The 27,018-nt window shown below is 44.3% G+C and overlaps 1 protein-coding gene across 4 annotated transcripts in view; it reads left to right on the top strand.

The window, feature by feature from the left end:
• Positions 1–26,229, top strand: part of FGF13 (fibroblast growth factor 13) — a 493,558-nt gene extending 467,329 nt beyond the window's left edge. For all 4 annotated transcript variants that reach the window (XM_047765421.1, XM_047765420.1, XM_047765422.1 and 1 more), the window contains 2 exons: positions 23,353–23,551; positions 24,815–26,229. In XM_047765421.1, the coding sequence (XP_047621377.1) occupies positions 23,353–23,551; positions 24,815–24,951 (336 nt within the window). In that variant the 3' untranslated portion in view covers positions 24,952–26,229. The remainder of the gene's footprint in view (positions 1–23,352; positions 23,552–24,814) is intronic.
• The last annotated feature ends 789 nt before the right edge of the window (positions 26,230–27,018 follow it).

Raw genomic sequence — 27,018 nt, 5'->3', positions numbered from 1 at the left:
AGGGTTATACTGCTTCTAAGGACCTTCCCCAAGCTCTTATTTACTCAGTGTGCAGCAGAGACAGCCGTGATGGGAATCGGGGGAAGGAGGGGAAAGGACGTATACCAGCCCAGCAACCATGTCGTTTGGCTCACCCGCTCTCCATTTACCAGCTCTAACTCCTCCAGTGAATGAGTAGTAGAGATAATAGCCTTCTGGAAAGACAACACAGGGTATATTTTTGAAAGGGAGCAGAACTCCCCAAGTGTGTTTCTGTTGGGCCTTTGGACTCTGTAAGATGGTGTTTGGTGCAGAAATTATTCTTCTTAGTGATATGTGTGTTAGATGAATACTAACGTGAGCGTGTTTTCCGTATGTAACTCCTCTAAATAAAATAAATTTCGAATCATGTATGCTAAACGTGAAAATTATCTTCCATAGACAGAGTGGCATTCAAATAAAATGTATTCCACAGAGTACTTCTGGGAAGGGCACTCCAAATCATAGGCTTGCCTCGCTAGACAAGGTGTAGATTATTTAAACAAAATATACAGGTGGATTAAAGAAAGATTATGAGGCTGCCATCACTTATTTGCAACCCACGGGATTTTCAGGGAAGGCTAAATTATTTCTCCTAAAGGAGTGGGTTCAAACAGTGATTTCCTTTTGCAAATTAAATTGGAAATCCAGTTAAATTTTATTTCCCCTGACCAATGGGGATTTAATAACCTTCGTGATACCTTTGTTTAGACATGAGTGCTCCAGACATGCATCAAAATTAGCAAAAGTACACGGCTAATGGAAACAAGAAGAATGTTTAAGATTATAATGTTTTACATTTAATTTTTCAAAAATCACACTATGGAATGTTTTTCGTTCATTGATTTAGAAGGTATTAATGTGATGGTGAAGATCTGTCACTCATTTTTTTTTTTTCAAGCCATTACTCACGTCCTTCACATCTCAGAAGGATTAGAAAGATAAGAAGACCAACTTTCCGGATTATGTAAGATTGATAGAAAAAGCAAGCTGGTTTTTCACCTTTGGTTTAAGACCCTATGTTTTGACTTACATCATTGAAGTGTGATGTGGGCCAATTTCTTTCAATTTGAGGTCTTTGTCATAATATGCAGGAGACGAGAGCTTACACTTTTAAAAAAATGACTTCCTCTTTAAAGACAGTTATGCAAAAAAAATAAATAAAATAAACAACCAAGCTGTAATCCCTTAACTTGTAAGTGAGAAAGGTCAATATCATTCTTTCTATTATAAAAATCATGAAACACAAGGTTCAAAGCATTTGCCAGACTTTAAGAATCTTTTTAAAACATTTTTATTGGAGCATTGTGTTAGTTTCAGGTGTGTACAGCAAGGTGAATCAGTTATACACATACATATCCTCTCTTTTTCAGATTCTTTTCCCATCTAGGTTGTTATAGGATATTGAGCAGAGTTCTCTGTGCTGTACAGTAGGTCCTTGTTAGTTATCTATTATATATATAGTAGTGTATATATGTCAGTCCCAAATTCCTAATTTATCCCTTCCCTCTCATGTTTCCCCCTTGGCAGCCATACATTTGACTTGGAGATCTGTGAGGCTAGTTCTGGTCTGCAAATAAATTCATTTGTATCCTTTTGTTTTCAGATTCCACATGTAGGTGATATCATATGGTGTTTGTCTTTCATTGCCTGACTAACTTCACTTACTATGATAGTTTCTGGGTCCATCCATGTTGCTGCAGATGGCATTATCTTGTTCTTTTTTATGGCTCGGTAATATTCCATTGTATATATGTACCACATCTTCTTTATCCATTCCTATGTTGATGAAGATGTAGGTGGCTTCTATGTCTTGGCTGTTGTAAATGGTGCTTCAACAAACATTGGGGTGCATGTATCTTTTCAAACTACGGTTTTCTCTGGATATATGCCCAGGAGTGGGACTGCTGGATCATATAGGTAGCTCTATCGGTGATAGAGCCAAAGGCTCCTCCCCACCAGAACTCTGGACCTCCATAAACTCCTCCAGAGACTTGAAGGAGCAAACATTTTTCGTACAAGCTGAAAAGTTCTTTTCTGTAATACTGTATACGAATAATGGTTCTTCTGTACCAGTCAATTGAATTCAAATTTGTCATAATTGTAACTTTTGAATTATCTACCTAGCCACAACAAATCAAAAAGGACATAGAATAATTGGATTAGCTGGTTCTTTTCATTTCAGTAGCCATACAAAAGGAAACAAGGTTTTAAGGATTTGTTTCCCGCCTGTACTGTGCAGCCTAGCTGATAGCTGTTGCTGTGATGGCAATTTCTGTTAGTAATTGCTAGTTGTATTTGCTCACACCTTTCTTTAAAGGCAACTTGTCTGTTTTGACAGGTTCACATTTTTTGCTCATTCTGAACATTACTTGGGAAAATTACTTGAGTGCAGAAAATTTATTTTTCCTTCTCTCTTAGAAAAACATCCCTCCCTTCTGAACACAAATATTGTAGCCTGGTAAAATCTAACTGCTCAGCGTCCCTAGCTGGCTTTGTCTCAGTGAGGTTTTGCAGTTACAAATGGAATTTCTTTCACCGTCTCCACTTTCCTGCTGATCCTCAAGAAAAATCAACCAACCAGTTAAGCATAATAAATATTTCACTCTCAAATTGGTCAGAGTGACCTTCAAAATCTGAAGCCAATGAGTAAGGCAAGATCTTCATTAGAATCTTCTCCTGTCTTATATAGTCATTGAAGAAGAAACAGAATCATCAAAAACCTATAATAATCAAACATTTCAGGTAGTGATTTGTGGCACCAGCGCAGGAATCATATTGGGGGTTGGTTATTTCTTCCAACAGATGGAATACTGGAAGATAAACTGAATTTCTATAGTGAGTTACAAGAGTAATGCCCAGTCAACAGTAAAAGATGTGGTTTCTTTAAGCATATAGCCACAGCCATAAAGGGGACATTTGAGATGATAAAAAGTAGGCAGTGTCATTTCAGCATCACCTGTGATATATATCATTGTATGACATTGGGTTGAAATTTTTTAATATTTTCAGAGAGCTTGTATATACCCATGTGACTCGAGTGAAAGCTCCTAGTGTGGACTTTTTAGGGGTAAAGGCAAATGTCCATCTTTAAATGCTTACTCTGGTATGAAGTCAGTGATTGCTGGAGATAAATTTGTGTTTGGTTCTCCTAAGATCATTGAAGCATATGGAGTGCTTAATGTTATTTTAATCGTCATGCAGCCACATAGACACCTAATCTGTAAGTTATTTTAATGGGTTGTGTTTGATTCATAATGAATGCAACCCTTGGGGAGCCAAAAGAAAACCAAAAGATTCCGCTAAATCTCTTCATTCATTTCCAAGAATCTAGTACAGTACCCTGCCCATAGGCCATCAATTAACATGTGCCAATTAATTAGCTTTGTCTTTCCGAAGACGGATTTCCTATAATTCCTAAAGCACAAGGCTTCCTTCAAGGAGAACAATGTAAGGAAATCATTTTACTGATAATGGGAATTGACCTCAGAGTGGCTTCCAAGATTCCTTACTCCCGCCTCAGTACTCAGCTTGCCACACAATAATTGCACGTCTCTCCTGCTTCTTTAACCAGACCGTACAATTCGAAAGAGAGGAAAACAGCTTTGTCTCATCCACTGCTGTATCCCCAGTGCTTAGCTTTGTCTCAGCTTTTCCTGCATGTGGTAGGTGTTCAGTAAATGATGGCTGAATGAGTGAATGAAGTAGCCTGGTATCAAAGGTAGAATGACTCCCATGTGCCAATGAGCGTTTTCAGTTACACCCCTAAAACACAAGGTTAGCATAGCAACATATGTGCTATGAACAAATGCAAAGCATTAACTTAGCAGGTGAGCTCCAAATATTAACCTCAGGTTGGATGCAACTTAATAATTACACTTAAATGGTAATTACAGATCCTTTGATTGCATACTAAATAATTCTCCTTGCACCATCATTCAGTACTAAAATCTGCTTAGGGTAGCAGCCCCTAAAAGGCACTCTCCCTCTTAGTAACTATCACTGCCACAGATTAACCCAAGTAACTCCTTCTTAGCACATCCTAACCCTCTCTCTTTTCACGTTTTCTACCTGCTGTTGATTGTCTCACCAAATTATACGCCTAGTCTCAGCTCATGTTTTCCTTTGGCTGATTAGTAAGATCTTGAATAAATGTATTTCTTACTCCGTTTTTTTTTTTTTTTTGGTCTTTTTTAGGGCCAGGGCTGCACCTGCGGCACATTGGAGGTTCCCAGGCTAGGGGTTGAATGGGAGCTGCAGCTGCCGGCCTACACCACAGTCACAGCAACACGGGATCTGAGCCTCGTGTTCGACCTACACTACAGTTCAAGGCAACGCAGGATCCTTAATCCACTGAGCGAGGTCAGGAATTGAACCTGCGACCTCATGGATGCTAGTCAGATTCGTTTCTGCTGAGCCACGCAGAAAAAAGTTCCTTTTTTGTCTATAGTCCTTCTACTCCTTTCATAATGGCTTCCTGTCATATAGATTTCCATCCATCCATCCATCCAAACAAGAATCCACTGATTGCCTGATACTTGGCCAATACCTCCCCTACCTTCTCTGAGCTTAGAGTCAAATGGAAGAAACAGACTTTGAACTATTAATTACACTCAGGTGCCCACTCAAATCCCCCTTTTTATTAGTCCCTAACCACTACCAGATGAAGACACCATGAACAGATAGCTGTTGCAGAGCAGCATTGAACATGTTTTGTCGTTTGTTTTTTTTTTTATGGCCACAACCCGTGGCATAAGTTCCCAGGCCAGCGACTGAATCCGAGCCGCAGCAACACGGGATCCTTTAACCCACTGCACCAGGCTGGGGATTGAACCCGCACCTTCACAGCCATCCCCGCTGCTGCAGTTGGATTCCTAATCCAACACGCCACTGCGGGAACTCCCTTGAACGGTATTTTTAGATGTGGGCATGAACACAACACCAAGAAAGGCCTAGGAGCTAGGATGTAGCCCAGGGGGTGCACGAGAAGGAGATGCGATTTGAGTAGTCACTCTCCAAATTAAGCTCTTGGAACTCATTGCCTGGCAACAAGAGAAGCGGCTTCACTCCTCAAAAGCTGAGAAAGAGCAGAGGAGTGGAGGAACAGCTCCAGAGAAATCCCCCAGGGATTTCTTAGCCGGATGTGTACAAACCATTGCTTAGGTTCTTGAAGGGAAATGACCCTCACCTCTCCTCTAAGGACAGAAAGAAAGACAGGCTCCCCCCCCCCCCCCCCCGCCCACAAAAGGACTTCACAGAATTTTAGTACCTGTCACCCTCCCAACCTCCACCCCCCACCCCCACCATTTTTAGAACCCAACGCCTAAACCATCCACCCTGAAGCAGATTCGATGCTGTCTGCAGGCACAAATTGATTGTCAGCCCTGGTCTGGTTTGTACATGCAAGTGATACAACTTTGCAAGCAGCCGTTCCCGCCCCGAAGTTTTATTCAGACACAAAGTAATTGTGCTGTATGTGAATGCCAGTGGCCTACAGTAGTGCCATTCGTTCCTTGATTTAGAACACTTGCTTCAGCAGTTTGGGGGAGGGGATATAGCATTTTCGTAAAAAAGTGAAGCCTAGTTGATTTACAATATTGTGTTCATGTCAGCTCTACAGCCAAGGGATTCAGAGATATATATATATATATATAACTATGTGTATATTTCTGATTCTTTTCCACTATAGGTTATTCCAAGATATTCCATATAGCTCCTTGTGCTATATAGTAAATCCTTGTTTATTTTATAGACGGGAGGACATCTGTTAATTCCACACTCCCAGTTTATCCCCTCCGCTCCCTTTTCCGAAAGGGGAGAGAGAGAGGGGAAGGGATAAATTGGGAAAAATCTATTCCTTATTATGGGCTAGGCAGCCCTTTGCCAATTGTAACCTATTTAATCTTCCCAGCAGCCCTATGAAGAAAGTATTGTTATTTTCTCGATTTTAATGATGAGGAAACGAAGGCCAAAGGTTACAGTGCTTGCCCGAAGTTCCGCAGTTCGACAGACCTGGGTTCTAATTCATGCTCTGCCACTGTCTGACTTTAAAATCTCTTCTCTAAACCAATGTGCAAAGTTGCCTTAATATAGAGCAAAACTTGAAGCAGCAAAGAGCAGAAAGCACAGCAGTTCTGGGCAGCTCTTTGCCCTTCGCCTTTAGTTAGGATTGTTTATTCCCTCTGCCTTTCCCCAGCGTGCCAAGATCAACAAGCCTAGACATTTGATTGAAGTGAGCAGATCTTAAAAACCGGTTTTCATGAAACGAATAGCTAGTGGCCTCATCGGCTTCTTGCTTTCCTCTGTTTTATAAGGGTCCAGCATCTAGTCCATTCGTTTATATCCAAAAGGGACTATCTCACAGGGAAGACAGCCAAACATCATTACGCCGAGATCAGCGCCCTGAGCCTCTGCTACTGGCAAAACCATCCCAGGCATTTGGTTAGATAAAGTTACTTCTGAGTCCACTTATTAGCAAGGCACATGGCAGTGAAGTCCTGGTGTCCCCGCTTGCCTCACACAGTCACGATCCTCCGGTAAGATCGTCCAGTGAGTGGCAGAGCAGTATGGTTTGCATTTATTGCTGTTGACAGATTTACATGTCTATTTATGCAAAGCACATTCACGATTTAAACCAGTCTTTTTTCTTTCTCCTTCACTATGCTTCCTTGCAAATTATTCCTTCCTCTAAGCAACATCTAAATGGTGGCACTCAAGTGGTTTTTCTACCATTGTTCTTAATTAGTAAGGCGTGGCATTTATTTATTCTTTAAGATCCTTCTTGCTAAAACAACAACAACAACAACAACAAAAACACCTTATCTTTGTTTTGGTAAATTGAAGACAGAATGTGGTCCCTGACAAGGAAATGAGATGGGAACCCTTCTACCCTGCATCTGTTTATAGCCCAAGATGCCTGTGCTCTATGAAGGGCCATTTAACCCAGAGTCCCATCAGGTTTTAAGCCTGGCTAAACTGCTCTTGATATTTTAGTGTTTTAATCTTTATTTAATGTATTTTAACGAAATCATCACAAATAATAGTGCCTTCTTGGGAAAGACATAGTCTTCATTTATTCTTTTGTTCAGTACAATGAACTGACATTTCTAATATGTTGAGGAGAAGATTGCGCTTTCATATATTACGGAGATAAGCGCTTGAAATTTACTAGCCATCAGGATGTGCTGCTTTCAATGATTAATTACCTATTGGCATACTTTTCAAAGGTATTGTTCTCTTTAGCTATTTTCTTTCATCTTGACCCACCCCCTTTTTATGAATAGCCTTTCATGTATAGCTCAAAAGAGTGTGAGTAAAGGTTTATTTTGTTTCTTCAGGCAGAGATGCTGGTTTATAATTGCAATGCAGTCCATAACCACTTTCAAAATGAAAACCCCGAGAGCTGTATCTCAAAGGAGCCGAAATAGCATTTAATGAAAAGTCTAATTCTTTAGTACTTAGCCAGAGACCTTAATAATCTAGAATACTTTGTCCCTTCAATTTATCAGGCCACCAGAATTCATCCATCTATTTATTCGGCAAATTTTTACGGTGTGGATATGGAGCTCGAGGCGCTGTTCCAAGGGCTAGAATACAACAATAAACAAAACATAGCCCCTGGAATTGTCGTGGTGGCACAGTGGGTTAAGAATCTGACTGCAGCATCTCGGGTCACTGTAGAGGTTCAGGTTGGGTTCAGTCCCCAGCCCAGGATCTTCCATATACCGTTGGGTACAACCATAAAATTAAAAAACCAAACAAACCACAATCCCTGTCTTCATGGAGCATATGTTCTAGAGGGGCTAGACAAACAGTAGATATAAACAGACTAATACATAATTTGCTCTGGAGACTAAATAAGCAGGGTTGGCGAATGGGATGTGCTGAGAGACAGCTTTCATACAGGGCGGTCAAAGAAAGCCTCGCTGTGAAGGTGGCAGTTGATGAACAAGAAGGAAGGGCACAGGTGGGCCTCTGGAGGAAAACAACTCTAGTCAGAGACGTCAGCAAATTCAAAGACCCTTAAGTGACAATATGGGTGGCATGTTCAGGGACAATCTAGGAAGCCAGTGTGCCTGACACAGTTGGGACGGTAGGGGGCGGGGGCGGAAGAGCAAGGTGGAGACGAGAACAGAGACAGACCCGGGATTGGATAACATAGGATCTGAGGGTCCAAGGCGAGGACTTTGCTCTGGACTCTAAGGGAGAAGGGAAGCCCTTGGAGGGTGTCACGTAGAGGAGCAGACATGATTTGCCTTATGTTGTAAATGAATGTTTTACTTCCAGTATGGCTTTTATGGCACTAGTGGCCAGCTACCACAGCCAACAAGGGGTGCTATCAAGGAGTCCATGATCTCCCCCAGCCCTCATGGACTTTGTTCCTCAGAGACAGAAGGAACATTAACCTGTCACCGCATGGGCATGTATGTGCTCCGGGGTGCGCGACGCAATTGGCGAGAAGGTGTAATCAGCCCAGGCCATCCCATCCATAGTGCAAGGAGAAAAAATGAGTACATTCCTTTAACTCAGGGCAGGGGAAAAAAAAGAAAACCTCCCACTGAAGTGAGTCAGAGCATTTCCATAAAGGAAAGTAAGCATATCATGCCTTAAAAGATGGTTCCGTGGCCTCAAGAAGTAACGCACCTTCCTAAGCACCTAATTTACGACCAGGCTGTGACTCAGGCTCAGAGAAAATCGAACGTATTATTTGCTCACTCAGAATACAGTAAGCAGCTGCAGGTAAATATTGAGACGATTTAGAAGAACACAGAGTTAACGCTGCTAAGACTCCGCGCGTGTACGTCTGCTCTTTAGTGACTGGTTGCTGTATACACACCCATTTCTGCTTTCTCATTGGAGTCACGCACACAATTTGACGTGTTTGCGCAAAGTTAAGCACCAAAGTTTGGGTGGCTTCACATCTATTTAATTTGTCTCCTGTTTCTTTCTACTGCTGGAAAATTAGCCAAGTCCCTGACAACTGGGCCTGGCCTAGGGAGCCACCCCCAAAGCTCTGAGGTTTGAAATTCTTAGTATTTACTCAAAGTAGTATTCGGACTGTCCTGTATTCTGGTCACTTAGCTTACAGCTCCCCTGTTCATGCCATTTCCCTGTGATTTTCAGCAAATATCTGGCTTCTGTAAACATTCTTCCAATAGATCAGAATTGCAGAAAGTATAACTTCAACCATACGAATGTGTGTTTAAAGCGTCTTGTTTCTGGTGATGCTCTTACTGGTAACCTCATCATGCAGGAAGGCGGTTTAACAGTGGCACCTTATTATTATCAGTATATGGTGTATGGTATCACTTGTGGTGAGTTATGGTGATTAAATTGGCTCGGTTTGGCCAGTCCTAGAATGTACAAGTTATATGTTCCTTTAGGTAATGTCACAGTGGCAACTTTGATCATTCTGGAGTAATTCTGAAGGATTTGTTTTGGGCTTTCGACATAAGCTATAAGCATTCTCATCCATACCTTGACCTGGGAGAGTCACAGTTTTTCAGAGATGGGTAAATGCTTAGCTGCTGCTGGTAACAATAGAACACAACTGTAACAGGTGAAGTTACCCATGAATCCTTTTCCAGTGGAATAAATGCTCCGTCGCGTTATCGTAGCAGGGAAGATGTTTGCCCACAGGAGCTCTTCATCGTGCTTGGCTGCTGTAGACTAGAGAACGCAGTTTCTTTTTCTTTTTCTTTTTTTTAAAAATTAAAGTATAGTTGATTTACAATGTTGTGCCATTTTTTTTGCTGGATAGCATAGTGCCCCAGTCATATATTCTTTTTCTCATACTCTCTTCCATCACGGTCTCTCCCAGGAGATTGGATAGAGTTCCCTGTGCTGTACAGTAGGACCTCATTGCTTATCCATTCTCAATGGCATAGTTTGCATCTACCAACCCCAAACTCCCAGCCCATCCCGCTCCCTCCCTGCTCCCCCTTGGCAATCACAAGTCTGTTCTCCATGTCTGTGAGTCTGTTTCTGGAGAACGCCGTTTCACTCTGTTGTCTGTCGCTGTAAGAAGACACTTGGGCATCGCACGAGTTGTGGCTGCGGCTCGGGAAGTGCTCTTTGGACCACTGTTTGGGGACAGTGACTGCTCTTCCCAAAGTGCTAATGCCCCACGAGTGTCAGCACCTAGTTTGGGAAAAACAGTGCCCATGAGCAGCCCTCAAAAAAATCTTTGTTGTCTTGAAGGAGTATAATCCCTATAAAATGGTATTTTAAATAATCGGTCTTCCTAAGTTAGCCAGAGATGACGCTGCACATTCTGCAAAGTAATAAACATTATATAAAGATGTTGCGCAGAGAAGCTCTGACTCACCGGGAGAATCATACATTGTGATTCTGTCCACAGATCAATTCCTTTCCGGGGCCAGAATCTTTTACCTGCTTTACCTAGTGAACAGGAGAAGAGTGGCTAGGCTCGTGTGAAAGTGTTTCGTTTGGTATGAAGCAGCTCATGTCGCTGAGGGTCTCCTCTCTTTTCCTAAACAACTGGCATTTGAGAGCCAACCGGAGAACCATGGGGGGCTTTCTCCCGTAGTGGCCTTCTGAGCCGAGAGAAAATGGACCCGTGACAGGGCCGAAATGGATGTTGAACCCACACGCCCTCTCCCTGGAGACAGAACTTGGGTGGAGAAGGGAAAGGATGTACATCCTTTGCCTGCCCATCGTCACCTTTCTGTCAACTGACTATTTAGTGGGAAGTCCGTATTTAACCGGTTCTGCCCGAAGCCAAGGGAGAGCGTTTAATTCTGAGGACCGCGATCCCCCAAAGGACTGTCTCCTTGTCGTTCTCTTGGGAAAGGAATGTTGTTTACATCCTCCTGACGCCGGGGGATACAGGAGGCACCAGCACGTGGCACCCCCAAATTCGTTCTAAAAAAAGAAGCCGTCCAACGGCTGATGTGATTCACAAGGAGATGATGCAGCTTATGCCTTGGTGATACGATGTATCATGTCCCAGTCCCTTAGAAGAACCTGCATATGGAATCGATCGGAGCCACGAAACAAAATACAAATGTATTGTGGCCATTGAACGTTTTAGCCCCTCGATTATCTTTAAAGGAATATATACAGCACCTTCGCCAGTATAGATTTTTCATCACCAGCCATCTGGTAAAAATTAGTAGGAGATAAATAATGTAGCTTCCTTCTGTTCAGATACAATTTCATCACCCTCTTCCTTGATGCCGTGAAAAGTCTTCAGAAATAATCAGTGGTAAAGTGCTTTTGCATTCCAGCCGAAGCTGAGCCTGGAGGTTCCTGACATGCTGACGTTTGACTCATTTTCCTCGGTGAAAGGAAGAGGTGCCGATTGTGAGCAAGTGGCCCCCAGAGAAGTGCGTCGTTGGTGGCAGCCCCTGCACAGACGCACCACCTGCTAAATCACCATGACATGAGGCAGCTCGGATGTTCAAGAAGCACAAGGCATTTGTTTGAATTTTAAAAAATAGGAATTAAAAAAAAAATGAGGCATTGCCGCTGTGGCATGATGATGCCCCTCTTCTCTGTGGCTTTGCTGGTTCGATCCCCGACCCAACACAGCGGGTTACGGATCCAGTGTTGCCACCACTGTGGCACAGGTCACAGCTACAGGTTGAATTTGATCCTTGGCCCCGGGAATGTCCATATGCCCCAGGTCAGCCAAAAAAGGCAAAAATAGATAAATAAATTTTAAAAGAAGAAGAAGAATGCAGAGCCTAAGAAAGAAACCTAGGAGAAATTAGTTACTGACTCCAGGGGCGTGACCCAGTGATTCTCTCCACTCACAATGACTCACCCAGCCTCCGAAGCACACTCGTGGCTTCCGAGGAGATGCTTTTCCATTCGTAACAAGAATCTCCGCTCCTCGCGGTCCTGGCCGTCTTTCTCCAAACTGGCTTGAGTTGAGGGGGGATTTTCTGCTCCAGTTGTAGGAGCACATGTGCAGGATGATAGAAGGCCTTGAACACCAGGCCAAGGAGTTTGGATTTCATCCTGTAGGCAGCAGGGAGCCATTAAAAGATTTTGAACAGGAGGAATGTAAAAAATGGGACTTGATTTGGATGTGTGTTTAGTATAAAAGTGCAATGATAAGATATATTAAGGGAGTGTTATGGTTCTGTTCACAGCATGAATATAACTGGAGAATTCATCTCTACTAGCTGTGTCTAGTTCAGCTTTTACAGCATGCAAATTTTCAGGGCCAGCTGTAAGTGCTTGATGGTAAAAGAACAAAATAAGAATTGATAATGTGACTATATAATTGTGAAGAGAGGGATTTTAGGGATCAGGATCACTGGTAACACAGAATAATCCTCATTCTAAAGGGTGACTGTAGAAGTATTTGTTTTTTTGTTTGAGTTCTTTGAAATCACGTCTATGCTATATAATTACCTTAAGTCTTAAGTGTTCCCTGCAGGAATAATTTACGTATTTTGCCTTCTCATGCAAATGCCTTAACAGTCTACGCTGTTGAAAATGAAAGCTGAAAATTATGCCAAATAGATCATGGTTGTGCAAGCTTATGAAGTATTAATCATTTTTATGTATCCTCATAGTTGATATTAGATTCTTGCATTGTGTTTTCAACGACGGTAATACTTAGGTAACAAACATTTGAAAATTTAAATCGCATATTTTGATAAAGAACTGTAATTTGCCCATTTCAAAATTGAATGTCATCAAAACCCTTTTAAAGAATTAATCTAAAAATGGTGCAGTATTTCAGGAAATGCAGAACAGACCAAATTTAATTTAAACGAACGAAGCTCCTGAAAGCTCATTTGTGAATTGTAGCTGGATACTTGGGCTAAACACCTGCTGTAAAGCCTTGTGTTTTTGGCATTCAGGCTTCACTGCAGTGGTTTCTTCATAATATCAGGCGATGGGTAGAAGAAACGGCTCGCAGGTGAGGACAGTTGGGCCATAAATAGAGAACTGCTGTCCTACTGCTACATAGCAACACATGAGCTCATGGAACATAGAATTCGCTTTATGACGGCAACATCTGCATTTTCAAGTGTCCTGTTTGAATGAACTTTGCCCTAACCCTGAGTTTCTCAAAAGACCTGGATTTCCTTTTTTCTGTTCTCTTTGGACATGGATGTACCTAGCATGTAGGAAGATCCCCAGGAAGAAATAGGTTTCTTCCTTTATCAGTACAGCGACCGACGTCACAGAACACCCTGCCCTGGCTGGCTTCTCAGACTGTACCTGGAGGTCGGCGCCCCGCGGGGATTTGGACGGGCGACCGCAGGAGAGACGCTTCCCACTGCCCCCTCGTGCGGTGGGGACAGGGGCGGGCAGGCGGGGAAGGGCAGGCGGGTCTCCGAGGAGCAAGGGAAAGCATGGCCTTGACGGTCCCTGCGTTCGCGTGTCTTTCTGGCTCTTTGTCTGCCATCCCCATTTCTGTCTGTCTGTCTGTCTGTCTGTCTCCAGGGCAAGCCCACGCACACGTAGACGTCTAGGCAGGCTGATTTCTGTTTCTCCCTCCCCGTTACCCGCCTCTGCACCGAAAGAGGCAGAAGTCTAGGTGAAAGCGCTCCGGGGCCGTCCCCTTAGACAACTCTGAGGGTAGAGAGGTCCCCGAAAAGAAGCAGCAAACATTCCACGTGCTGAAGTTCAGTCAGGAGTCCTTTGCGGTGGCAGAACGGACTTTTCCTGGGTGAGCGGGAGACGTGTACGCAAGCGCTTGTGCTTGAAATCAGTGGGCAGCTGCTTGGCTTCCATCGAGGTGCAGGGGGCAGCGGGCAGGCTGGCGGCCTTGGCTTGTGTTAAAAGCCCTTCCTCCCCGCTGCAGGCCAGGTAGGGCTGCTGGGGCCTCGCACGCGTCAAGGCCAGCGACCTGCAAGAGGGTCCAGCTTCCCCTCGAAGGAGCCCCTTCCCTGCTCTAGCTCCGTCCTCTAAAAGAAAGTCTTGACAGCCAGAGTCCAGGGCAGCAATATCTCTGGTTTCATTTCTTCAACTGTGGAAAAAAAGAAGGAATCCTCTTGAGAGAGAAAAAAAAGCTCTACCAAATCCATTGTAATCATTATCTTTGTTATCATCCTCATTATTAAACTGTCCCCTCTCTGTCACTTGAATGCCATAGCACTTTAAGCAGTTGCGGAAATCGTCAGAAGTCTGCTTCAACATGAGGTATTATTTGACTTTTCAGGATTGTTGTTATTAGTAGCCTATGTTATGAAAGTAGAACGAGCGAAACAGTGGTTCAGAACAAAAGAAAGGAGATAATGACGGCGTGCTTTGTGTGGCGTAGTAATTAAAGTGAGACATGCAAGTGTCGTTTGGCCCATTATTACCAGATTGTTTCACAGATCTCTTTAATATCATGTGGGTTCCCTGATACTCATTACGATAATGCACATTTTAGAATCTTCGGATATTTTAAGCCCCAAATTAAAAGCTCGTGTGTTGTCACCCTGGCAAAGGAGTCACCCCGGAAAGCAGCTCTCACCCATACACGTAACGTGTCATGGGAGCCTCTCTCTGAAATGGGAAGGTGCGTCTCTACTGTTTGTTTGCAATGACAACTGCCAGTTTTCAGGCCAGCTTCAGGTCAGGAGTGGGGTGGGAAGGGTGCATGTTGTCCAACACCCAGATGGATGGGAAGGCAAGGCAAGGACGCCTGTGGTGGGTGAGCACCTACCCAGACGCTGGCTGCTTTCTATCCCTCTGCAATTGTCCCCGTGGGGACACGTGACACTCTTCTCCTCTTAGACCTGTGGGATCAGAGCCCAGGGGAACTTGCCCAAAGTCACAGAGCTGGAAAGTGGGAGAGCCGGGTTTGCACAGAGCTCTTTGGCGTTCAGAGAACTCAGGTGCCCCTTCAGGAGGGGGGGCTGATGAACCTTCAGTCACTGTTGGACCTGTGCGTTGAGAAGGGAATTGACGTCACAGCTCTTGTCTGCACGGTGACGACTGGGTGAAAAGGCACACTTGCGGTTGCGTTTCTGATGGACTGGCTTGTTAAGGGCTTCTTTCCTGTGGTTTTCTCACCTGTGAGGTGGGAGAACTCCTCTCTCGGGCCGAGGGATGTAGGTCCATTCTGAAGCTTGCACGGATTAAATCGGATGATCATATACGCAGAGGGGCTCCCGCGGTGCTCAGCACACACACCGTGGGCTCTGGCCGAGTACTCGTTGAGAATGAACGCTTCCATCAGCGTCTTAGGTTACTGAATTGTCTCTGCGCACTCAGACTCGTGGTGACTGTGGGCAGCCTCCTTTCAAGGGGTTACAAGGAGAGTGGAAATGCATAGAAAGAGGACTCGGTACAACTTCCTGTCCTCAGAAGTAATTTGCAGGTGTCACGTGATGTGGCCGTCGACTCGCCCTCTGCCACATCTTTGTCCTCCTTGGTTTATAGGTGAGGCCTGGGCACCTTGCTCTGGGATTCCAGGTTTTCTGGTTCAAGTGGAAGCTCACATTCGTGACTTCCTTCTGGGAAATCTCACTGGTTCCCTCCCTCGCAGGAGAAAAGATAAGACGTCTTCTTGGGAAGTCTTCGAAGAGGTGGACTCCTGGTTATTATAAGTGACGCCCTCCTACAGAGCGTCTAACGCAAGGGCTGGCTCTCCAACACAGATCTGAACTACCCCGCTCCACATCGCCGGCGGTACGAGGACATCCTATGTGCCTACCTTGGTGGGATTTGATTTTTAAGAGGCCCCCCCACCTTGCCAGGGTGTTTTCAATTGATCTACACAGAAAGAACCTTTCTCCTTTGCTTGACAGTTTGTTGGATGTCTAGGAAAAGTTTTCACAGTTTTCAGGCTCTGAATTTCTGGACAGGAGTTTGGAAGAGCTATTTTTAAAGATACAACATACTAAGCTTATTCTCTTGCTGACTACAAATTCTCCCGAAGTCATTCTCTTGCAGATAGATTTAGATCCTGCTCTGAAGTTACTACGCAGAAGAATCCTGCCACAGATTAGAAGGCATCACAGTGACAGGGCACAGTTGGCTAATGGTCACGGATTAATTCCGGTAACCAGCGAGAAGACAGGAAGTTTTATTTTGACAAATCGTATCTGATATTTGATTCCCCTTTCAAAACACATGGGCCAGCCCTGCTTATGAGAAAAGCCCATATCCCGAGGTAATCCACATCATAGAGAACGTTCTAGAGAGTTGCTCGCTTTAGAGCAGTATCTTCACTTGGGGGGAAAAAATGGTTTCCCACAGATTTTTAACAGTAAGATTTAATCTAGTAAGATTTTTTAAAAATCTATGATGGCCACGTCTCTGTAACTTAGCTTTTGTAAAATGAACTCCATCTCCTGCTGCCTGATTGGAGTCCTGACCAATCGGTGTTCTTCTGCAAGGCTTGGGGCCGACTGACACGGCCTTGGAGATACGTGGCTGGTCCCTCTTCTTCGTCACAAATCTCAGCAAGTTACTTCCCCTTCCGAATGTATCTGCTGACCAGGTTCGGAGCTGAGGGACGTCTTTGGATCATGTAATTTTTTATCACAACCAAAATCTCCCCTCTCAGACTCTGTAAGGAATACATTGCTTTTGTTTTGACCCTGCTTTATTCTAGCTTACTTCAGTGTGTTCTATAAACAAATGGCTTTGTCAAATTTGACAGCCCAAGTAATCCATTGCAGGAGACTGCTCTTCAGAAATTTGTGAAAATCTAGAACAAGGCACTGCAAATGTGCTCATATCTGCCTCCTCATTCTGGTTTAATTGGTTCACACACTCACAAACATTTGTTTTTCCATTTTTGTTTGTGAAGAGTTGAGGAGAAAAAGCAATTCCGTGGTGGCCTATTTTGTGGGCTCAACGTAAGGTAAATGAAAACGTCTATTAAATATCTTGGAAAATGAAAATGCTACCAAGAAATTTCACTATAACAATATGAGGAAAAACAGTCCCATGTACATATTCCTTTTTTTTTTTTTTTTTTTTTTTGCTTACACTTGCATATGGAAGTTCCCAGGCCAAGGATCGAATCCAAGCTGCAGATAAATTCACTTTAAAAAACGGAGCAGGGGAGTTCCCGCTGTGGCAGAGCGGAAACAAATCCAACTGGTATCCATGAGGATTCAGGTTTGATCCCTGGCCTCGCTTAGTGGGTTGGGCATCTGGCATTGCCATGAGCTATATAGTGTAGGTCAAAGATGCTGCTTGGATCCTGTGTTGCTATGGCTGTGGTGTAGGCCAGCAGCCACAGCTCTGATTGGACCCCTAGCCTGGGAACCTCCATATGCCATGGGTGCAGCCCTAAAAAACAAAAAATAAAAAAAAAAAAACTGGAGCAGGAGGAAAAGATGCTTAACCTTTCCCAACCTTAACCAATGCCAGATCCTTAACCCATGGCCCTGTGCCCCAGCGGGAACTCCCCTTGTACATATTCTTAATTATCATTTGCATTTGTTTACAAACGGTTGCCAGTTAACACACGTACTTTGACGTCACTGTGTCGCGTGGTATTTCACGAAGCCCGGTTTTGAGCACGTCATTTCTTTAGTGCCGCGTCTTGACGCACTGCCACCTTCTCAGCCGCCTGCAGGCCAACATGACAAACGGAGGGAAGCACAGCAGGTGTTTTTTTCTGGGAACCCGGCTGGGAGAACACTAAACGCGGAGTGTAATTCAAGTGCTGTCCTAATTTTTGGCAGAATCTATCTCCTTCCATGTTAATAAAACACATATAGGCAGATCCTTTCTTTATAAATGGATTCCAGAGTGGAAAAGAGCCTTGAAAAGAAGAGAGAATTTATTTATCTTGCCTTGGGTTTCTGAGCATGTATTATCAGACACTATCCCACATTTCATGTTTACGGAGCTTTACAATGTCCAGCGCTTCTTTCGCATTGATCATCTCAGTGGTTCCTCATCCAACAAACCTGGAAGGTCAACGGGACTGGGTCCCCCCCGCCCCCCCATTTTACAGTCATCAAGCTAATAGACTTTAGTTGAAATGTGCTGCTATTTGTGGACCCAGAGACCAAGAGGGCATGTTTACTGCCTCTACCTTGGTTCCCAGGAAATCTCTTTATTCTTGCAGCTTCAACATTGTTTTGTCTCCCCTCCCTCGCTCCCTCCCTCTTTTCCTCCCGCTCCAGTTTGTTAAATTGAATTTATCTGTAGGCGGCTTCCCTCCTTTTCATACTCTTTTCTGTCCCGGCCGGGCAGGTTCTGATTGGTCAGTCTCTCCTCTCAAACCACTGTTCACTCCCTCTCAGGTCTGTAGGAGCTTGCTCCCAAGTCCTCTTCCTGCGATATTCCATTCTTCCCTTTATTTCATCAGCCGTATATTGATCATTGACCCTAAGCCAGGTCTCATGCTAGGAGCTGCCCTCAAGTGTCCCACAGTCCAGAGGATATTTGAGTGAACAAACCAAACTCTGTTTATCATGAATTAATAACTGTGTTTCGCTACCGTGCACCGGGTAAGTATTGATTCTCCCCTCCCCTGCCCGTGCTTTGATCTTGGGAATAATGATGTTCATTCACATCAAATATACCCTGGGAGAGAACATCAAAGTCCTGAATATAATCATTAATCCTGGATTTGGAAATCACCGATAGCATGGAAGCTTATAGAGAGAATAGAGGGGGTTACAGTGTCCCCCCCCCATGGGTATGGTTTATATTTTAAGGTTCTATTTTGTTTGACTTCCTTTAACAGAAGTGAAAAAAAATCTAGTTTTAATCTGCATGTTATTTTCATTAAGCTGGGGAATAACTGATGCACACCAGTCAGACCTGCTTGAATAACCTGCTAACTTTAAATCGGGAAAATTAATTGTCATCGGAACATGGCTAAGGATTAGAAGAGTGACCCTTGCTCTTGGTGGTAATTGTTAAATTAATTGGATCGTCAGGCTACTGAAAATGTGGCCGGACGAGAGGAGGGGAAGAGAAGGAAGGGAGAGGATGAAGGGGAGAGAGAGATTAGTTATCATATGTTTATAGAACGTGCTGAAAAGAGGAAACCATGTTTTACTAGGTTTATTTTTAAAGTTTCTTGACTGCCCGCTCATTTATCTATAAATTGTTTTTCTGTGTTCTGTGATGCCAGTGAAAGTGGTACGTGTGAAGAGAAAAAAAAGGTGTTGAGAAACATTCATCTCCACCAGGATTTGTGCCCTTGACATGGCATCTACACATGCGACAGCTTGTATTTCATGTTCAGGCTTTGTTCAACAGTCTAGGGTCTTAGTATTACCATTTTATGTATGGACAACCTCAGGAGGCCCTGCTGCTCTCAAGATCCAAGGAAATCAGCTCAGCCCATTAAAAAAAAAAAAAATTCCTTTTGTCTTCCAAGGAAACATTGACAATAGTCTCCGCAATCCTCTAAGCCTACTGAGAGATACAGGCTGACGTGAAACACTGCCCCCTATCGGCTGGTACCATAGCTGAAAATACAAAAGCAGGAGGCGAGTGTATGGAAAATCTGCTCTGAAGGCGAATGTTTGCCGAATGACTTTTTGAATCAGGAAGGCCATAGTGGCAGTGCATGTTGGTACTGTAGATGTGTTTAGGGCACTGAGATGACATACATGACATGCAGATTTTTTTTGTTTTTTATTTTATTTTTAGCTCTCGCCTTTTTGGTTACAGCTACTGAGGCTATAGCTACACATCACCTGCTGAGTGACATGGTCCCCTTAGCTCCCTTCAGGGAAGCCACCATCACAGCCCCTGCTTCCTGTGACCTACCTGGCCTCAGCTCCAGGAGGCCAGAGAGATATCGCATCCTTTCCATACTTTGCCCTTGGTGCCAGAGGCAACTCAACGCACTGTTGCTTCTTTGGGCCCTAAAGAAAACAGCAATTTACCCAGGTCCAGAGCCTTGGGTCTGGGACAGAGATGCTTTCTGGCACATCCTTGGATCTGGGGGGTATTTGCTTTTCTGACATTGCTGATTGCGCTCATGCCTTCTTCACGTCCTTCTCCAAGTCTTTGTGGAGGTCCATTGCACCCCAAAAAGGGAGCTGACATCACCATTTGTAGCTGTAAGTGCACTCCAAGATGTTCTATTGACCTGGTGTCGAGGGTTTCAAATATTTTCTTCTTGTCAGGGATCTTTCAACCTCCAAAGAACTAGTTTGCCCTTAATAGGGAATAAGTTGGTCTAAAAGAAGCCTTAGATTTTGCTCCTGGATCCACTCATTCTGCAAATGTACATTCTTCATTCTTCACCTAAAATATGATCATTATAAACTAACCAATATGGATTCCTTGGATAAAGACGTTGAGTATTCACTGACGAATACAACTAACCTTGAACTTTAAGGGTAATAGAGATTTTAGCGACAGATTGAATATCCAGCTTTTTTTTCAGAGTGAGTCCTCTGAACATGATTGACACTATTCCTCTGAAATACATATAGGTCTGCAAGAGAGGTAAACAACTTTTAAGAGAATTCAATGCATAAAAGGTAGTGAGCTCTAAAGCCCCTTTTCTTTGTCTTCATTTCTTAGTAGCCGCGAGGGGAATGCTTGACATCTTTACAATTCATTTATTATGAGAGTGGGCGTTTATCTGGTGCCTGTTAAATACAGAGAGCAATGCTTGCTACCTCTCTTTAGTGCCTGCCGTGTGTCAAGGCCACTGATCATCACGTCCAGATCAATCAGAGGAAATCGATTCCTTGCCAGCTCTCCAGCTGGGACTCCCGGAGTAGGGCTCCCTGGTGAGGGTCAAACGCAATTTCTGGTATTTCTCCGAATCACTGCTGAGTCAGAGAGATGCAACTGCACCCCTCTTCCCTCTGGTGGCCCTTCCTGTGCTGGGTGGGATGTTCGCATCTTTCCACATGTGATAAAAAATCAAGCCTCTCCTGCCTACTCATTCCAGCACTGGATAAAATGATAGTGTCACCCACAGAGAACAGAACACTCCTTTGGTTGCTTCAACATTCTTTTTTTGGCCTCATTTTCCTCCCGCTCTACCGAGTTCTTGAGTCCAAATTTAGTGGCGATGACTAAGAAATTGCCAGGATGTGACAGAGCACTCAGTTCATTGAGTCCTTCCTTGCCATTTTCCAATAGTTGTGACAATTGCCAAGTCTTCCCCCCCTACCGTCGTCAGTGCCAATATCTGTGTAGTATCTGTTATTCTTAACAGATGCGAAGTCACACGTGCAGGATCTGTCCCCGCAGTGACAGCCTCCTTCTCCATGCAGCCGACTTCATTCTGCGGTATTCAGGAAATCCCTTGCAGACTTCTTAGAGGTTGACACTCCAGAATGCTGGCATTTCCGACACTTAAATCTGAATCACCGAAATGCAGATCCTGGGGACAGTCATCCAGGGGTCTGCAGGGCGCTTGGCGACGCGACCAGTCCCTTGTGGCTGGAAGGTGTGTTCAGAAACAAGACAGGTTCCTGGCCAGCTGGAGCCAAGCGTGCGCAGGGCCGAGTCCCAGGGCCACAGTGGGGATGGAGGTAGAGGTGCTGGGAGCACAAGCTCCAGCATCATCAGTTCCGGCTGGGAGAAATCATTTGTCATTCCGGGGCAGTCATCGTTGAGCTAGACCTTGAGGAGTGGGAGGAAAGCCAGTCGGTAGAGAGGTGAAAAAGGACCAGAAGGGGCGTCTGTGAAGGCACAAAGGGGACACGAGTCTATGGCCGAGGGTGAGGCTGAAGGCAAGACAGTGACTGAATTGCGGCGTATTGTCAGTGCCACATCGGGTGGTCCTTTTACTATAGGCAAGGCGAAACCAACAGTCTGTGCCACTGTCCTCATTCCTGGAGGACATGCAGCGACTATTTTAGTCAGATTTCTTTGTAGGCATACCTTGGCTTTCCCCATGTCGAGAATCCTACAAAGAAGAGTGTTCACAGCCCAGAAATAGAACACTTTGGTTCCCACCATGCGGTCGTTGCCTTAGAAGTACGCTTCCTCTTGAGTGAATTGAATTTGTGTGACGCGTCTGGGGATCTAGCAAGTGTGCCCCTAGGCCGGCATGCCCCCCAAAGATGCCTCTGATCCGTGCACTCTGCAAGCCAGATGGGAGAATCAGTGAGATTACTGAGTGAAATGGATTTTGGGGGTGCCCGGAAAAAAGGAAAGCGCTCCATTGTTTAACTTTCGGGGGTGGGGGGGGGAGCTGCCTCACTTTGAGGTTTCTGTCCCTCGGAAGTGGTGCTCTGGGAGGTCCTGTGGTCCAGACAGTGTGCTTTGCTTGGAAGGTTCCCTAAATAAATGCACACGAAAGAAGGGAGGACCGTGGGGGCGAGGTTCAGAAAAGCCTGGTGTCCGGAAAGCTTGCGGTATTGTTATGGCAAGGTGGGGTTTCTCTCGGGTGTTCTCAAAACTTCTTCCTGGTACCATCTCAGCAAAATAGTGAGCATCTACTGGCTTCCTTGGTGCCACTGTCACATGTAGCTCGGTTAGCATTTTGCTCATTATGTGCTCCTCCCAGAGGACCCTCTGCGACTCTGTGGCTTACTGAGAGGTGAAAATCTGCCATTCGTTTCACTTTGCTTACAAACGGTTATTTTAAAGAGCTGTTTATTGCATGTATACACATACTGCAAAACCTGAAAGAAGGTTTTCTGGTTTTGTTTGTTTTCAGCAAGTCTGTTGGGTCAGGAACCCTTCCTTTGTATGGGTAAGTCCAAGAAAACATGGCCAAGGACGTGGCAGGAAATCACATTCCAGGGTTCAAAGTCCCCTGGGCTGCTGCCTCATGTCTGCTTGTAGGATTACTGTAAATTCCTTCCTTCCATATTGATCTGCGTGTAAATATTACTATAAGGCAAAGATGGGGTGATGAGGGAATTTTTTTTTTTCTTTTTCAGGTCAAGGTCCGGTGGTCGGGGAAAAAAAAATCAATTGGATGTATCTAATAGTAAAAGATAGTCTGTCTTTGTAGCATCTCTTTAGAAATCTAGGCAGCTGGCATTGTAATACAGATTTCAGCCTGGGGTGATTGAAAATTATAGTATGTAGTAACTGGATAATCCACAAAGATTAAGTCCAAGGATCAAGTGTTTATTTTCTCATATTTAATCCTGAAGGGAACAAAGCTCCATGTGACAGTTTTATGCTTGTCTTTTTGATTTTGGCTCCTGTTTTTGTCCAATAGATTACACGTACGTGGCCGATTCTAATTTTCCCATTACCTTTTTACAAAGCGAACTAATCATTGATCAGTAGTCGCACTTGCACTTAGGGGTTTTTTTCCGAAAGCGTCACGTGAAATGTTGTATATAGTCTTGCTTTCCAATTATAATAGTTTATACTATTGGAATCAAATACCGATCATAACCAGCTTTAGCGAATATGTCCTCGACTCCGGAAGGGCAGTACCGAACGGTTGTCCGTGAAATTCACAGCTGTAAATATTGAGCTTTTGTTTACTTACATTTCTTATAGGAACATTTCACACCTGAGTGCAAATTCAAAGAATCGGTCTTTGAAAATTATTACGTGACATATTCATCTATGATATACCGTCAGCAGCAGTCTGGCCGAGGGTGGTATCTGGGTCTGAACAAAGAAGGAGAGATCATGAAAGGAAACCATGTGAAGAAGAACAAGCCTGCAGCCCACTTTCTGCCCAAACCACTGAAAGGTAAACTTGATCCGATAGCGGCTGAGGATTAAATGAGTATCCGTGTTGAAACCCATCCTTTATCATGCTTTCGAGAGTGGCACGTAATTCCTCCATATTAAGGCATTTACACAAAAAATGCAGTAACATTTTACACTTAGGAAATCATTAACAAGAGCATCTCATCTCCTGATTTTAATTTTTCCATGGTGCCTCTACATACGGTAACACCTCATTTATGGGGAAAGAGCTTAATTGCTAACTCAGGACAGCCAAGAACCCCAAATTATGCCAAAAATGGTCCCTGGGGCAGAAACACAGATGCTAAAATGTGTCCACACTTAGCACTTATCAGAAAGCTCCTTGGGCCCTTTCTAAGGGCCCCACGGTATTGTCCCAACAATTTGCATTTGTGGTTTCGTTTTTCGGTCATTATCAGCAAGTTGGTAGCAAAATGAAAAAGGGTAGGGGGATAGGGCTGGCCTGCAGGAACTGGGGGTGTTAGAAGTAGGGGGACGTGGTGGAGAAGGGGTGGAAAATACAGACCGAGCGGAGCAAGGCCTCTGAGAGGTCTGCGGCCTGGGGTTAGGATCGGGGTTTAGCGTAGGGCCAGCCTCCCAGTCAGATCAGCACAGCCCTGTCGAATGGCACACTCCCTGGAGCCCCATCACTTGGGTTCAGAGCCCAGCTTCCCCCTTTCCCAACCAGATCGTCCTGGGCACGTTATTGACCTCGGTTTCCTTACCTGTGACATAAGGATGAAGGTACCTGCGTCACATGTGGATTAAATGAGATAAAGCACTGGAAGCTCTTAAAACAGTATCTGGCACGTTCTAAGTTCTCCTTAGGTAGAAGCCAGGACCATTATTTACAGCACAGCAGTCCCAGTTGCTCTTTGTTGCACTAAGAATTGCACCAATACCTAGGAGCGTTTCATTGGCAAGTCAGGAGAAATCAGAGTTTTAAGATGTTTTAAATCGTAATGCTTGGCTTGCATGGCGTGCTGTAGATCATGGTTCAACTTCGGAGAGCTTTATTAAATGCACTTTTCATTCCTCCTCTCCTCTCCCGAACCATAAGTGATGGAAATTAGGCAGGAGAATCCTCCACACACTCCCGTACCGAGACTGGATTTTGCTTAATCTGGTTCGATCTGTGCTCTTCCTGAGTCCCTGGAAGCAGCTGTTCTCATGTTGGGCCCCAAGCATGGATGCCAGAGAAGGTCCGGGGTGGCGAGGGGTCCCCATTCGAAGGCCTCTCACAGCATCTCTCTGTGCTTCGCAGTGGCCATGTACAAGGAGCCTTCGCTTCATGATCTCACCGAGTTCTCCCGATCTGGAAGCGGGACCCCAACCAAGAGCAGAAGCGTCTCCGGCGTGCTGAACGGAGGCAAATCCATGAGCCACAACGAATCAACGTAGCCAGTGAGGGCAAAACAAGGGCTCTGTAACAGAACCTAACCTCCAGGTGCTGTTGAATGCTAGCAGTCCTTCACTCAAAAGTTCAAATTGGTCAATGACGTTTACCAAACAAACAGGCAGAGTCCACCCTTCTAATCTGCCGTTAAACCTTCTTCTCCTGCATATACTAAAGCCCCACAATTGACATGGAGCTTGTGCCAAAAAACAGTGCCAAGCGTTATCAGTGAACTAAATCTGGGAGAAGGACTGCCCAATTTTCTCATGATCTCACCTATGCTTTGGGGAAGACGAACCAAAAACCTTTCACAGCAGTAATGCTGATACCAATTCGCGCTCCCACCAAGAAAATGCAAAAGACCACCATTGTTCTTCAAAACCAGACAAACAAACAAACAGAACAAAATTAACTGCTTAAATGTTTTGTAGGGGCAAACAAAATGATGTGACCTGTGTTGGTTTCTTGGCTTCATGTTTCCCATCTATGCTTGATTCATACGTATTCTTTCCTTTGATAGAGCGCAACTGTATGATTTCCGAAATTCAATGGTTCTATTGACTCTGTGTCACTTAATCCAACTCAACCAAATTCAGGGTTGAAGCTGAATTGGCATCTCAGGCTCAAGGTAACAGTGTTCTTGTGATTTTACCAATTTTTTTTTCTTTTAGATTCGTAGGATTCTGGTCAAGTTCTTGTGCTGTACTTTGTGCGTAGAAATGGTGTCGTGTTGTCACCCCCTAGTCAGTAAAGATGACTTAAAAAAAAGATTATCCTCAAGTGTAGCTTTCTCTTAATTCCATTTGTGTTATCATGTTAAACTATTGTTGTGGCTTCTTGTGTAAAGACAGGAACTGTGGAACTGTGATGTTGTCTTTTGTGTTGTTAAAATATGAAACGTCTCATCTGTATATGTATGAGTTGTCCTGTCATTGTGTTTGGCACGTGAATATTGTGTACAAGGAAATGTTAGGACTGGTTACCCCTAAACAACATATGCTTATACCTGCTTCTGGAAAAGTGTTTAAGACTTAGCTAGGTTTCCATTTAGATCTTCATATCTGTTGCATGGAAGAAAGTTGGAATCTTGGCATAGAGTTGCATGATATGTAAGATTTTGTGCATTAATAATTGTTAAAATCTGTGTTCCACAAGTGGACATAGCATGTACAGGCAGTTTTCTGTCCTGTGCACAAAAAAGTTAAAAAAAAAAGTTGTTTAATATTTGTTGTTGTATACCCAGATACGCACCGAATAAACTCTTTATATTCATTCAAAGAAAACTCCTTCAACGTGCATTTCTTGAGTGTCCATGATGTGCCGTGAACTGTCATAGGAACTGGAATTTGACGATGATTTACAAACATTGGGTCACTGCCCTCAGATAATCTACAGTCCTGAGGTTCATATGAACGTGAACACTCTTGAAAGTGTAGTTATTGTACTAGTTGCTGCGCTTGAACTTCAAAGTGGAACAGAAGAATTCTCATTCCCAGTCAGTGATGAATTGCACAGAAGAGACCTATGTTCTAGAACCTTCCCTGCCATTCACACCGTCATCTCCTCCTCTCTGTCGCTCATTTCTCTCAGTAGAGGGAAAGCATGGGACTAAGTATCTAGAGTCCTTTCCACCTCTGAGAACTAAAGGAAAACATTAACTTTTCTTTGGCCGCGCCCATGGCATGCGGAAGTTCCTGAGCCAAGGATCGAACCCATGCCTCGACAGTGAGCCAAGACACAGCAGTGACAACACCGAATCTTTAACCACTAGGCCACCAGGAAACTCCAAAACATAAATATTTTTAATGTTGGTGACTTTTCACCAGCTCCCCGAAGCTGCCATTGCCTGGCCAGGATGCTTCTGGAATAGTCTGTGTAGGAACAGGTGAAACATTACCGACTGGCACTTTCCAGGGCATCCATCACACAAAGGTACCAGGGCCCCAAGCATCAGGTTTCTGCACAGAGGGGAGGCTGTGTGTTCCTAAGCTGTCTGGGCCAGTTTCACAGGAGCTCCCAGACCAGCCCAGCCCAGGGATCCCATCCTAAGCCCTCAACCTGCCAGGGCTCTA

The sequence above is a fragment of the Phacochoerus africanus genome, chromosome X (genome assembly GCF_016906955.1).
Source record: "Phacochoerus africanus isolate WHEZ1 chromosome X, ROS_Pafr_v1, whole genome shotgun sequence".
Classification (NCBI taxonomy): domain Eukaryota; kingdom Metazoa; phylum Chordata; class Mammalia; order Artiodactyla; family Suidae; genus Phacochoerus; species Phacochoerus africanus.
The sequence above is the reverse complement of the archived record's forward strand: the minus strand, read 5'-3'. Positions and strand labels throughout refer to the sequence as shown.